The sequence below is a fragment of the Balearica regulorum genome, chromosome 26 (genome assembly GCF_011004875.1).
Source record: "Balearica regulorum gibbericeps isolate bBalReg1 chromosome 26, bBalReg1.pri, whole genome shotgun sequence".
Lineage (NCBI taxonomy): Eukaryota > Metazoa > Chordata > Aves > Gruiformes > Gruidae > Balearica > Balearica regulorum.
The window spans coordinates 2,044,830-2,057,347 of NC_046209.1; the positions used below are offsets into that span (position 1 = coordinate 2,044,830).

Genomic DNA, 12,518 nt, shown 5'->3' on the forward strand with positions numbered 1-12,518 from the left:
CAGCCGGGATGCTCCAAACATGCCCAGCAGCGGGGCCAGGGACCCCGGGGCTTTGAATAGGGAGCGAGTCCAAGAGCCGCGGGGGGAGCAGCCCCATGGCGCAGGGCAGCCCGGGGTCCCCTTGCACCCGAGATGCCCCTTGAGGGTGGCACCAGTGAAGGAGACACGAGAGCCCGGCTCAGCTCTCAAAAGCGGCCGAAGCTTTTATTTCATCTATGTCCAGCTTGCGAGCGCCAGGGCTGCAGAAAGCCCGGAGCCGGTGTTCGGCCGGGTGGGTGCAGGGGACGGTGCCCACCCGGCACCTCCCCGCTCCCGGCATCGGCCACTTCTGCACGAAGCCAAGCGCTAAGGAGCTGCCCCAGCCCCGGGCGTGTGGCGTGTGGCACTCGGCTCGCCCAGCAGCGGCCCCGCAGGGTGGCCAGCGGTGAGCGGGTGCATGCGGGTGCTGGGGGGGGCTGCAGGCATGTCCCCCCCCCGGCTGCCCGTGTTGCATGAAGCCAAGCCCAGTACCCCCGGTCCTTGCCCAGCGCCCACGGCAGATCAGGTCCCCTCCAGAGACCTGTCGGTCCCACGATGCTGGTTGCCCATGGCATCTCCCGGGCGGGGGGCAGGGGGGCTCAGTGCTGCGTGGCTCCAGGGACAGCAGGGAGCTGGGGACCCCAGGCATGAGGATGAGGACGTCGGGGGCTCACGCCCGCTTTGCTCTGGATGGGCCTTTAGCACATGCAATACGCTGACTGATAAGCAAGAACTGCAATGAGCTGGGGAGCCGGCTTTGGAGCGGAGCGCAGGCTCCTGGCTGGGCTACTGAAGTCATTCCCCTCCTGCTGCCTCAGTTTCCCCAAGCGTCACCGGGCTTTGTCCGCAGCCTGCAGCGCAGCAGCCGCACCAGCATCGCATGGGCGCCTCTCCCAGTCCAACGCAGGGGCTGCCCGCAGCTCCCCACGCTGCCGCATCCCAGGAGGATGCTCCCAGGGAGCCCGGCACGCGTGGGAGGTCCCGGGCCAAATCCGGGGGTGCTCCCAGGGTGGGGGAGCCTCACACACGATTGGGGTGTCCCCCACCCAGCGCCTTCTCGGGGGCAGCCTCGCCAGCCTTTTTGAAGCAATAAACCCCAAAAAGCTTGTACTTCTTGTCCGGGAAGCCCAGGTTGCGCACGCCGGGCTCCTGGCCCCCGCAGCGTGCCCGGGGGTTGACGATGGGGTAGCGGATGCTGCCGTCCTCCAGCCAGCCGGCCTCGCAGCGGTCCAGCAGTTGGATCTTCCAGGCGGCGTAGAGCTGGCCCACCTTGGCCACGGCCGCCCCGTTGTTCTTGCAGGCCTGCACCGCCTCGGCGTAGCTCAGCTTGCGGTACGTCTTCAAGAAGTAGACTTTGCCTGGACGGGGTGGGGGGACACACACAAAGGGGGGGCTGTCGGGAACTCGGCTGCATCCTGCATCCAGCGCAGCACCGGCACGCGGTGGGTGGGATGGGGCAGGGATGGGGCTGAGCGGTGTAAGTCCTGTGGACGACCCTCCCCAACACATTTTTGGGGGGGCCGGAGGAGGCGACCAGCCGGGTGGGCTCTGGGGAGCCACCGCCACGGCGCAGGCAGATTTATGGGGTCTGCACGGCGGCGGTCGGCGATGGCTCCTCGTGGCGATCACACCCGCTATTTATCCTGCCTGCCACCATTAAATAAACATCGGCAGAGCCCCCCCGCGCAGCCCTGCCAGCCGGGAGGAATTTACACAGCCCGGGAGCCCTCCCGGCTCCCATCTGTCTTGCGTGGCCCCTGCCTCATCCATCACCCGGGCCATTCGCTGCTGCAGCCACCTCTGTCCCCTCCTCCTGCTCGGGGAAGACGGGTCTTGCTAAAACCGGGTGCCCCAGCCCCAGCGGTGATGGGGCCAGATCCTGATCCTTGCTGGGGGTCCTCAGCACCAAACCCTCTCTTGATGTGCCAGGGAGCCCAGGGAAGGCAGATGCAGCCGCATCCTTCTCTCACCCACAGCTGAGCATCTTCCCAGACCATCGTGGGAAACCCACCCCACCCAGTCACAACGGGAAGCTGGGTGCTCTGTGCCTCAGTTTCCCCCCTGCCGTTACCGTTGAGGTTGGAGGTGAAGCAGAAGGCGTCGTAGTGCTCGCTCTCCTTGTGCCGATAGCCGTAGTTGCGTACCCCAACCGGCGTGTCCTTGCGGCCGCACTCCTCCCGCGGCCGGGAGATGGGGTACTGCACCGAGCCGTCCTCCAGCCAGCCGGCGTTGCACCAGTCCATGCCCTCCAGCCAGGCCTGGTGCAACTGGTCGTGCGAGGCCAGGATGCCGTCCTGCTCCAGGCACGCCTGCTGCGCCTCGTGGAAGTTCAGGGTGTAGCGACCCAGGCGCGGGTGGTAGGGGAAGATCACACCTGGGGGCACAGAGAGGAGGGCTGGGGTGCACGGGGTCTCCCCGTCTTATTTTGCAGCCGCACCCAACGAACAGGGTCATTAGTGCAAGGCACTGGGAGCTGCCATCGTCTCTGCTCGGGGAGTTTGGGTGCCCCAGGCTTTGCTCAGTAACCCCAGAGCCGCTCCGCTCTTGCGACCGCAGGGACCCCCTCGGCAGTCCCAGGCTCCGGGAGCTGCTGCTCTGGAACCTGGGGACATCGGTGGTACCCGCGGAGGGTCTCTGCTGAGCCCCGGTGTCCCCAGAGTGAGCCTGTACCAGCCCGAGCCACACGGCTGTGCCTCCTGAGCCCCCAAAACAGGGTTTTCCCCCTTTCCCGGTGTCCCTAGCCGCAGCAGCCCATCCCGGCAGGCTCAGAGCCACACACGGCACCAATGCTGCTGCCACATCTCGGTGTCCCCCCGGTGCTTTACGAGGCCATGCCGCTGTCTATCTCCAGCCTTTATTAGCTGCCAGCGTGCAAAGCCGGAGCAACAATAAAAGCCAATAACAGAGGCAATAAACCACGGCACACGCCAGGAAAAACAACTGGCCGCAAAGCAGGACCGAGCCCGGCTCGGGGATGTGGCACCGGGAATGACGTCCTGGCCATCCCGTGCGGGACACAGGGACACCCGGGGTCCTCCCCATCCCTGTCCTTCCTCCCCAGCGTAGTCACGTCTCTACCTTCGAGGTCCAGCTTGACCATGCCGGTGTCGTCCTCGAGCTCGTTGGTGACCTCACACTCGTAGCGGCCATAGTCTTGCAGGGTGACGTTGCGGATGATGAGCGAGGCGTCGCCGAAGCCGTCCTCCTGCAGAGCCGTGCGGCCGCGGTAGCTGCCGAATGCCCGCCGCGCCTTCCCCAGCGCCACGAAGACGTCCACGAAGGCCATCGGCTCCGTCACCTTGGTCCACTTGAGGCGGATCTCAGCCGGGTCGTGGGCAGACACGTCGTAGTGGTACCGGCAAGGCAGGATGATGGTGCCGCCCCGGTGCGTCACCACCTTCCCCGGGGCCGTCTGCACGACCACGGCCCCGCTGTCACCCTCTGCAAGGGACATCGAGCTCAGGGGAGTCCCTGGGGTCCCCAAGCCTGGCCCTGCCTCCATCCCAGGCAGCGCCAGCATGTGGGCAGGACCCACCGTGGGGACAAGGCAGGCTGGGGGCGTGGGGCAGGCGAGGGAACCACCTTTGGGAGGAATTTCCCTCTTTTGGGGGCATTGCAAACCCCAAGGAGGGTTGGGCAGCTCCTGGCCAGGGCTGGGGGGGACACAACGGGTGCCCCAGCGACCCTGATCGTGCTTTAATGGATATTAAACCCAACAGCCCGAGGGCTGCAGGACGGCTGCCCCCGTCCCATCCCGGGGCACCCAGCCCAGCTCCCCACTGTGGACCCCGGCCCCACTCACCCATGACGTGGACCACCTTCTTCCGTCCCCGGGTGCTAAGCAGCGTGTCGGAGGCGAGGACGCTGATGAGGAGCAGCAGAGCTGCCGGGCCAGCGGCCCAAGGGCCTCGGGGGTGCATCTAGGGGGGGACAGCAGAGCCCCTTAGCACCCACCGGCCCCCCAGGGAGGAGAGCGGCGGAGGGGAGGGCTGCAAGCAAACCCACGCTCTGACCCCCGGCTTTGCAGCCCCCCAGCAGCGATGCCGGTCCCCAACCCACACCCTGTCGGGGCTGTGCCAGCCTGGGGAAGGAGGTGTTGTCACCCGCCGACACCCCTCGTGGGAAGCCCCCCAACCCCAAGCAGAGGGGGGGTGACCAGCAGCGCTGGGTCACTCATTGTTCCCCCCCCCCCCCCCAGTTGAGCATCCCAGGCCCGCAGGGACCCCCGCGCCCCCTCGGCCTGCGCTGGCGCTGAACTCCGGTTCACCCGCTCAGTTACAGCCGGGATGAATATTTCATGGCAGACGCGCCGGGCCGGATCTCGTGAGTTATTTATGTCAGCGCTGGCACATCTGGAAACTGAACTAATGGCACGGGAGCGGGCGGGCTGCGGCTGCCGGAGACCCCCAGAGCCCCACGGCCAACTGCTCCGCGCCACGGCCCCCCTTCCCCGGGGCCAGCCGGGACCCTGGCGGGGATACGGCTGCCTGAGCCCCCCCCCAACACCCCGGGGGGGGCTGCGATGCCCCCGCGCACTGCGGGCTGGGGCCTGAGCCCCGTGTTCTGGGGGTGCCCCAGATCCCGGCCCAGGCAGCCTGGGTGGGTCCCCCCACACTGAGGGAATGACCCCCCCCCCCCCGTGGGGGCAGGGCTTGGCTGTGGGGCGGGGGGACCGGGGCTGCCCCTCCGGGGGGTCCCGGTGCCCGGCCGGGGACAGGGGGAGCGGGGCAGCGCCGGTTCTCCCCCGCCGGCGGCCCCGGGGCCGGTGCGGTGTTGCAGTGCGGGACACTGCGGCGGCAGCCCCGGGGCTGCGGGACGCCGGTGCCCGGGAACGGGCAGCGCAGCGCGGGGCGGGGGGGGGGGAAACCGGCCCGGCCACCGCCCCCCCCCACCCCCCAGCCCCGCCGGGAGCAGCGTCCGCCCGGGCTGTGGGTACCGGGGGTCCCGTCCCGGCTCCCCGCCGCCGCAGCCCCCCGCACTCACCGTGTCTCCGCGGGCGCCGGTGCCGGCCCGCGGGAGGGGCCCGGCCGCAGGAGCGCTCCGGTGCTGCCGCCGGTGCCGCCGGTGCTGTCGGTGCGGCTCCGCGCAGGGGGCGGCACCGGGAGCTCGGCCCGGCCCTGCCCCGGCTCCCGGCGCTGCGCAGGGCCGGCGGCTCGCCAAGGTCACCGGCCCGGCCCCGGCCCCTCGGTACCTCCCGGTACTCCCGGCCCGGGCTGCGGGTGGGAAACCCGCGGGGTAAAAGGAGTTTTGCCGGGTAAATCCCCCCCCGACCCCCGCAAGGGCAGCCCCGAGCCACCGGCAGCACCCCCACCCGTGTGCACACCCACCCACCCGTGTGCACACCCCCACCCGTGTGCATACATACCCTGCCGACACACATGCACCCCCACCCACCCGTGTGCACCCCCGCCCACCCGTGTGCAGCCCTGGCACACGCAGGGACCCCCCCCCCTTCCCCCAGGTCCCCCCTCCGGCCCGAGGCCCAGCTGCAGCAAGGGCAGGCAAGGGCAGCGCAGGCAGCAGAGCCCCCCCCATGGGCCCTGCGCCCCAAAGGGCAGGAGGGGGCAAAGTCTGGCAGCTCCTCGCGGCACCAGGCAGAGGGTGGGAACCGGCAAGGCCTGGCGGATGACGTGGGGGGCCGGTGTGGTGCTACGGCCGCTGCCACGGGGGTGACGTCCCCGGCCGGAGCACGGCCACAGGTTCAGAAGCCGTACCCTCGCTCCTTTATTTTGTAAACAATGTTTTCCCGACACAGTCCCTGCTTCTGCATCCTTCCGGCATGGCCGGGAGCACTGGGGTGGGACAGGGCCCCCACGGACCCTCGGAACCTGCCGGGAGGAGACCCCGGCTCCCACAGCCCCCCCACCAGCGAGACCCCCCACCGAGCCCCAGCAAGGGCAGGGCTGTGGCTGCAGTGATGCCCCTGCAGAGCACCCCGGGGTCCCCTCAGTGACCCCCGCAGCATTAGGGGACACGGAGGGGGGGGACCGAAGCATCCCTGGGGACATCTCTGCCAGCCAGGTCCCACCGCAGGCTGCTCCTGCAGCGCGGAGAGGGGAGGTGGGCAGCAGCCCCCCGGGGTGGGCAGGACACGTCACTGGTGCTTCTTGCCCATGTGCAGGCTGGCAGGAGTGGCAGGCAGGAAGAAGGCAGGGCAGCGCAGGCAGCGGTAGGCAAGGAGCTGGGGGCCCAGCGCATAGAGGACGTTGGTGATGAGGAAGCTCCACCAGACATCTTCAGGGGTCTGGTAGGGGAAGGGCGTGCGGGCGTGCAGCGAGGAGCCCAGGTGGGAGAACTGAGCCTGGGGACACAGGGCAGGGGGGTGCCACGGGGGGGTCTGGCAGCAGCGGGCTGGCCTGGTGCTGCCCACCCGGCACCAAAGGGTGTTTCGCAGGAGCACAGCCTGCGTGTCCTATCTATAGACCTGCGGGTTCGCTCCAGCCTATTTCTGTCAAACTCATCCCCGGCTCCATTAAGATCCACCGAGGCCAAAGTAATTATCGGGCAGCGGCGGTGGGAACTGCTCCACATGCAGCCGAGGGTGCAGCTCGGCCCCCCCAGGTTCAGCCCCGGTTCCTCGCTTGCTTTCTCCTGGCTGGGACCAAAACCCAGCCCGGGGGTCCCACCGTGTCCCCCCCACGCAGCCAGGGGAAGGACAACGGAGCAGCCCTCACCTGCGCGACGGCACCGGCAAACACCAGGCTCCAGTCAGGCAGCCAGGAGCAGCCGGGCAGCACCAGCCCGTAGATGCAGAGGCAGAAGAAGGGGAGGACGTAGAACATGTAGATCAGCATCTGGGGTGGGACACAGAGAGGGTCACCCCGTCCCTGGTGGCAAACGGGAGGCTCCAGCCCCACCTCGACCCCACTCACCTGCACTTTGGGGTAGGCAACTGGGTCACGCAGGTACGGCTCGTGCTGATAGATGTACTCAAAGCATGAATCGGCAGGACAGTCCAAAACCACCTGGAGATGCGAAGAGCGGAGGGGAGGTGGGCACAGGGCAGATGCACCCACCCCAGGACCCTCACATCCCCTCTGGGATCCCCGTGTGGGAACCCAGCACTCACCATCCCCCTGAAGAAGGTGAAAGCGGCGGTGAGGAGCAGGAGCAGGACCAGCCCCATGTCCTGCGGCCGCTGGTACAGGCGCTTGCATTGCTCCTCTGCAACCTGGGAGGAGGAAAACACCGTATTTTCGGCTCCGCACCCTGTGGTCCAGCCCCGGGAGGGGGATAAGGCTGTCGGCTCCCGGTGCAGCTCCCGCAGAGCTCCTGCCCTGGCTCCGGTCCCCAGCTCACCTTCTCGGGGCTGTGGCATGGCAGAGCCTTGGGCTGCTGGAAGAGCTTCACCCCAGCCCAGATGGGGATGAGGACGTAGGGCAGGTTGAGCAGGAAGGCAGGGCTGAAGTCGGAGCTGTATTTCCCTGGGGAAGGAGAGCACGGGGTAGGCACGGCAGAGCGCTCGGCACCCAGGACCGGTACCCATTGCTTGTCCCCAGGTCAGCACCTCCCTGCTCTGCCCACAGGGCAAGTGCCTGGGAGCAAACCCGCCGGACAGATGGGGGGATGGAGGCAGCCTGGAGGGATCGGCAAGGGCTGGACGTGGAGCTGAGCCCCCTCCGCACCCCTGTACCTATCAGGTTCCCAAGCAGGAAGACGACGATGCTCATCATCAGGGAGCCCAGCCAGAAGAGACCCAGGTTCCTGTAGCTCTTTCTGCGGAGACATCGGGATCAGACACCTCTGCCAGGCTCAGAGCTCCCCTCCCCACAAAATTCGGGATCCTCCAACCCCCGCAAGCCCCTCCAAGCTCCTGATCAGTGAAGATGCCACGTGGCCACGGGAGCCACCTTGCCTTCCTGCCGCTGTCCCCGCTCACCTCTGGCTGATGGCCGCAATCATGGCGAGGTAGAGCCCATAGTGGATGATGCCGTCCCAATAACAGATCATGATGCCGTGCGCCGTGCGCAGGTAGGGCTCGCCCTGCCCGGTCGGAAGATAGCAGATCATATGGGGTGAGGGCAAGTGCCTTCCCACACCCCCTCCCCAGGGGACCCCACGGGAGCCGGGGCTGCTCCGTGCATGCTCCCCCCGCAACGTGAGCAGCTTCGGGAGCAGGAGCAGCATCCGTGATGTGGGTGTGGGTGCACAGGGCTGCTCATGTGTGAGAGCCCGAGGCGGGGAGAGGTGGTACCTCTCTGACGTAGACCTCCATGAAGCCAGAAATGTAGCCATCTTCCTCCAGCGAGATGATCAAGTCGACGATGGAGGTGAAGGAGAACACCACAAACACTGCAGGAGAGCGAGCCAGCTCTGAGCAGGTCCCATGGCTCTCCCCAAATCCCAAACCTCCACTCCCCGCCCCGGCACGCGATCAGTCCCCACACCCCGGAGGGCACTCACCGCAGAAAAGGGGGTCCTGGAAGTAGCTCACTCCGCTTACGAAGAAGATGATGTAGAAGAGGCCGGCGAACACCAGGACAACCGTCAGCATCAGCGCCAGCGGGCTGCTGCGGAACAGCAGGACAGGTTCAGCACCCCAGGCACAGCCGGGGGGTGAAGCCCCGTTTCCTCCGGTCCAGGTGAAACACCCTTCACCCCCACTGATTTCGACAGGTCTCCACCAAAGCAGAGGGAACGGCAGGATCAGACCCTGCACCCTGGCACAGGTGGGGTCCCACGGGGGCACAGGGTGCTGCCCGTCCTCTGAGGGGGGGAAACGGCTCCTCCAGGGTCTGAAATAACCCCGGGGAGGTGAAGGCGGGAGGAAGGTTGGGTCTGACACCCAGGCACGGATGGGAAGCGGCTCCCTCACCAAGGCTCCCGTGCCAGGGCAGGGGAGAAGCCCCAGCGCTGCCACCCCTCTCCCTCTCCAGGCTGTGCTGATGGGCTGCTGTTGTAAGAGATGGGGGAAACCGATTATAAAGCAAATCGGTGATGAGGAGACAGATACTGAAAACGCGTCCTAAGAGAGTGAAGAAGTTGTAGGGAAATCTATCCCGAGCTTGCTACATCCCCTCCAAGGAAGCACGTGCATCTGCTGGAAGAGCTACAGCTCTGGTCTAGCCAATACTTCTGCCAGGAGACATGGAAAACAGTACAGTATTTTTTACTCAAACCTTTAACCCTGTTATCAAAGAAAAAGAAAAGGCGAAGTTGTGGCTGACTGTCTGCACAGACACCGGTGTTAACAGCTCGTCCTGGAGAAACACCCAATTACCAGCCTGAGCGCTCCTCGGCGCAGCGCGGCGGACGTGCCGAGCGGGGACGAAAGGCCAGCCGTCCCGCTGCCCCCGGGTCCCCTGGCTGGGAACACCTCAGGACTCGTTTATAGGAGGCTGCGACAACACCCGGCTCGTGTTTGCCTTGTGCAGGCGGAATTGCTTTTCCAGGGACAGGGATGGGAACGGGGACAGGGGCCGGGGAGCGCAGGACCCCGCGCCCAGGGACAGGATGGGTGTCACAGCAGCGCTGAGCGAGGCTGAACTTGTCTTCACCGTGTGCACTAAGCATCCAAACCAACACAGATGCTCTTGAAAAAACCCTCCAAACAATCAAATAATTGAAGTGTCACCGCCTAAGTGCATTATTACTAGTGTATAATTAATTACTACACAACTAATTACTCCCACAAAATGATTAATTCAAAATTCAAATACGGATGCTGCGGTGGAGTAGCGCGCCGGGCTTCTCCGGTCGCCGTAAGATGTGCCTGTGCCTGTGCTGGGGCTCGAGACACGCCAGCACGTGCCAGCACTGGGGCCACCCCACACACGTACCAGCACCTCGGGGTGCTGCGCTCAGGGCACCCAGCTCACCCTGCTGGGCTGAGGGGCTTCGAGGCCACCATCGCTCGGGGCTAATTAAGAATCAGGGCGACGTACCCCCTCCACATCCACCCGCAATGTCTGGGGAGCAGAATAATATGGTTACGGGCTCCAGTTTGGGGAACAGGCTGGGGGGGGGTCAGCGCTCCCCACAGCTACGGATGGTTTTCACCCGGTGCTGCGTCGTGCGGAAGGGCTCAGGATTTCACAGCGACGGATCCCGGAGATCTGGGCTGCGACAACGCGGTGCCGCACGGGATGGAAAGGAGAGAGGAGACTGAAAAGACGGGGATGAAAATCGGGAGATCTTTAAGTAAAGTTTATCAGGTGGCCAGGAAGGCCCTGGCTCTGCGACTAAGAGTTTGGCTAAAAGCCCCTTCTGCTGGCAAAGCAAAAGCAGAAATTAGCTGCAAAAAGAAATACATAACGGATGGGAAAAGGAGGATGAAGGGGGCCTGGCAGGAATGAAAGGATTGAAAGTGTAGTGAAGTGATGACAGAGCATGAGGGGAAAACCCATGGCTGGCAGGAGCTGGGGCGCGAGACTGGAAATAAAGGTTATCGGCCAGAGTGTGGTTTTACACAGAAGACAGAAAAAAAGGTGTAAGGAAGCGGTGGGGCTCTGGCCCGCTCACCAGGGAGCGGGGCTGGGGCACGGCGGGGGTGTCGCTGGGCAGTAAAACCGAAAGCGGGGCTGTGGTCAGGCAGCGTGATGGTGGTGATAACGAGGCCGGCGCGGAGGGGTGGCATCGGCCACGCACGCTGGGGCACGCCAGCGCCCGAGTTGCCAGGGGGATCGCTCAGGGAGGGGGAGCAGGGTTTGGAGGGGTCCCCAGTGCCCAGGGAGGCATGGCCATGTCCAGAGGGGACAGCGAGCATCAGGGGTCCTGTCCCTCTGGCCGGGGGGCCGCGCTGGGGCCAGGTGGCTGGAGAGGATGCTCGTACATCAGGGAGGTGCTGAGCACCCTCATCCCTGGGGGATGTGGGCTGTTGGCAAGCCCCATTACACTCTGTGCTGTGCAATGAGCCTGAGCAACCCTGCTGCGCCTCTATTCACCGATAACGGGATTTAAAAGTCATAAAGGCGGCCATGAACCATGTCGGAAAAGCCCCAGCCTGCAGCAGCCTTTCCATGGGCTCGGCTGGGGCAGGAGCACCCAGAGCAAGCCCCCTGCCCTGGGCTGGACCGTGCCGCTCCCTCCCCCAGCCCCAGGAGGGACCCAGCACCCTGCCCTGGACACCGCTCCCCCTCTCTGGGTCCGGATGGGACCCAGTAGCCATCCTGTGCGGGATGGCTCCCACCATCCTTGGACAGAGCCTTGTCCTGGGCCAGTCCATACACTCCTACCCCGTCCCGGACTGGACCCAGCACCCAGGACCAGTGGAGAACAGGACCCAGTGCCCAGTCCTGAGCTGGACCACAATCATCCCAGCCCCAGAGCTTTGTCCCAGGCTCACACTCACTCTGCCAAGGCGGTCGCGCCATTGATGCCGAAGGCCACGGGGATGGCGAGCAGGGAGGGGGCGAGCGCGCCCGGCACGGCCGGGAGCTGCATCCCCAGCCCGGCTGCCAGAGCCACTGGAGCCCGCGGACTTCGGCCCCGCTGCCGGCAAACAGGCAGCGCCCTTAAAGCGCCAGAGCCGCCCGGGAGGAAGGCCAGGGGGTCCCAGGGGGAAGCAGGCAGCAGCCAAACACGTCTGTCTCTGTACGAGGGTCCGTGCAGGTCTCTGTGCTCGAGGGCTGCCTTGAGAAACGGCGCTAAGGGCTGCGGGGGAAGGATAAAACCACTCCAGAAGAGGCTTTGAAAGCTCAGGGAACGTTGGGTTTTTTTTATTTTTCCAATTCATTCTGGAAACCTTAAGTACTTAAAAAAGCCAAGAGGATACACCTCTTCAGATCTGTAAGAGGAAAAGAGAAGGAGCGAAGCACATGAAAGCCAACGCTTCATCCCTGCCTTTAATAATGAATTGAACTGAGCAGAGAGCAAGAGTTTCAAGGTCTCTGCACCCAGCTGGGAGCCCAGCGTTCCCCTGACCTCCTCCTCTCAATGCTCTCTGCTCAAAATATGAGCATTTACCTCCCCACCAGCCCATGGAGAGACCTGGCTCAGTGCTGCAGAACTGGGCACACACTTAGAAACTTCCACGGCACTTATCAGACCCCCAGCGCGGCCGCTCAACCTTTCCCCCTCCCTCACAAAGCCTTCACAAACGTGCCACTGCGTCATTCTTTTGCCCTCTTGCTTCAGAGTCCGGGGGCTGAATTGGCCGCCCTGCACTTTGCCCTGGGCTCGTTCATCGTTCCTCCACGCGGGAGGAACTCTAACGCACCCCGCGCGCCTCGTCAGCACGGAGGTCGCGAGCCGGTTCGTCGCTGATGAGGAAAGGCTCGTTAGGCGGTGCTCGTTCAGGCTACAGTGAAGGGAGCACAGCTGAGAGCAAGGGGGGGTTCAGTCTCCAGGGCTCAGCAATGAGACGTGGCTTTGTGGCTGAGAAAGCACTCACTAGCCCTACTCCTACAGGGAGATGTATGAAAATCAAGTAACACCCTGTATGTAAAAAAAAAAAAGGGGGTGTGTGAACCTGGGTAATCTGGGTGAGTTTAAGCAGTAACTATCAGATCTTCCCAAAGCCCGAACCCTCTCCAACCATCATTTCCATCTCCCAGCTCTTG

The 12,518-nt window shown here is 64.9% G+C and overlaps 2 protein-coding genes across 2 annotated transcripts; both read right to left on the reverse strand.

The window, feature by feature from the left end:
* Positions 1-178: 178 nt before the first annotated feature.
* On the reverse strand, positions 179-5,133 carry HAPLN4 (hyaluronan and proteoglycan link protein 4). The gene is made up of 5 exons (XM_075776397.1): positions 5,002-5,133; positions 3,821-3,938; positions 3,097-3,459; positions 2,090-2,392; positions 179-1,376 (listed from the first exon to the last, which is right to left on the reverse strand). The coding sequence occupies exons 2-5, from the start codon at positions 3,936-3,938 to the stop codon at positions 1,039-1,041; spliced, it is 1,122 nt and encodes a 373-aa protein (XP_075632512.1). The 5' UTR covers positions 5,002-5,133; the 3' UTR covers positions 179-1,038.
* Positions 5,134-5,722: 589 nt separating this feature from the next.
* On the reverse strand, positions 5,723-11,604 carry TM6SF2 (transmembrane 6 superfamily member 2). Its single transcript, XM_075776400.1, has 10 exons — positions 11,309-11,604; positions 8,422-8,528; positions 8,213-8,310; positions 7,898-8,001; positions 7,652-7,734; positions 7,318-7,442; positions 7,088-7,189; positions 6,891-6,983; positions 6,693-6,812; positions 5,723-6,319 (listed from the first exon to the last, which is right to left on the reverse strand). Exons 1-10 carry the CDS (start codon positions 11,398-11,400, stop codon positions 6,113-6,115), a joined length of 1,131 nt encoding a protein of 376 aa, XP_075632515.1. The 5' UTR covers positions 11,401-11,604; the 3' UTR covers positions 5,723-6,112.
* Positions 11,605-12,518: the final 914 nt, after the last annotated feature.

Bases quoted from the DNA above. Each gene is read 5' to 3' on its own strand.
- HAPLN4 (XM_075776397.1), bottom strand. From the start codon at position 3,938: ATGCACCCCCGAGGCCCTTGGGCCGCTGGCCCGGCAGCTCTGCTGCTC. The intron at 3,460-3,820 runs GTGAGTGGGGCC...TGTCCCTTGCAG, and splicing joins GAAGGTGGTCCACGTCATGG to AGGGTGACAGCGGGGCCGTG. The intron at 1,377-2,089 runs GTAACGGCAGGG...CACCCCGTCCAG, and splicing joins CTTCACCTCCAACCTCAACG to GCAAAGTCTACTTCTTGAAG.
- TM6SF2 (XM_075776400.1), bottom strand. From the start codon at position 11,400: ATGCAGCTCCCGGCCGTGCCGGGCGCGCTCGCCCCCTCCCTGCTCGCC. The intron at 7,443-7,651 runs GTACAGGGGTGC...CTCCTTCCCCAG, and splicing joins CCTGCTTGGGAACCTGATAG to GGAAATACAGCTCCGACTTC. The intron at 6,320-6,692 runs GTGAGGGCTGCT...CTGTGTCCCCAG, and splicing joins TTGCCGGTGCCGTCGCGCAG to GCTCAGTTCTCCCACCTGGG.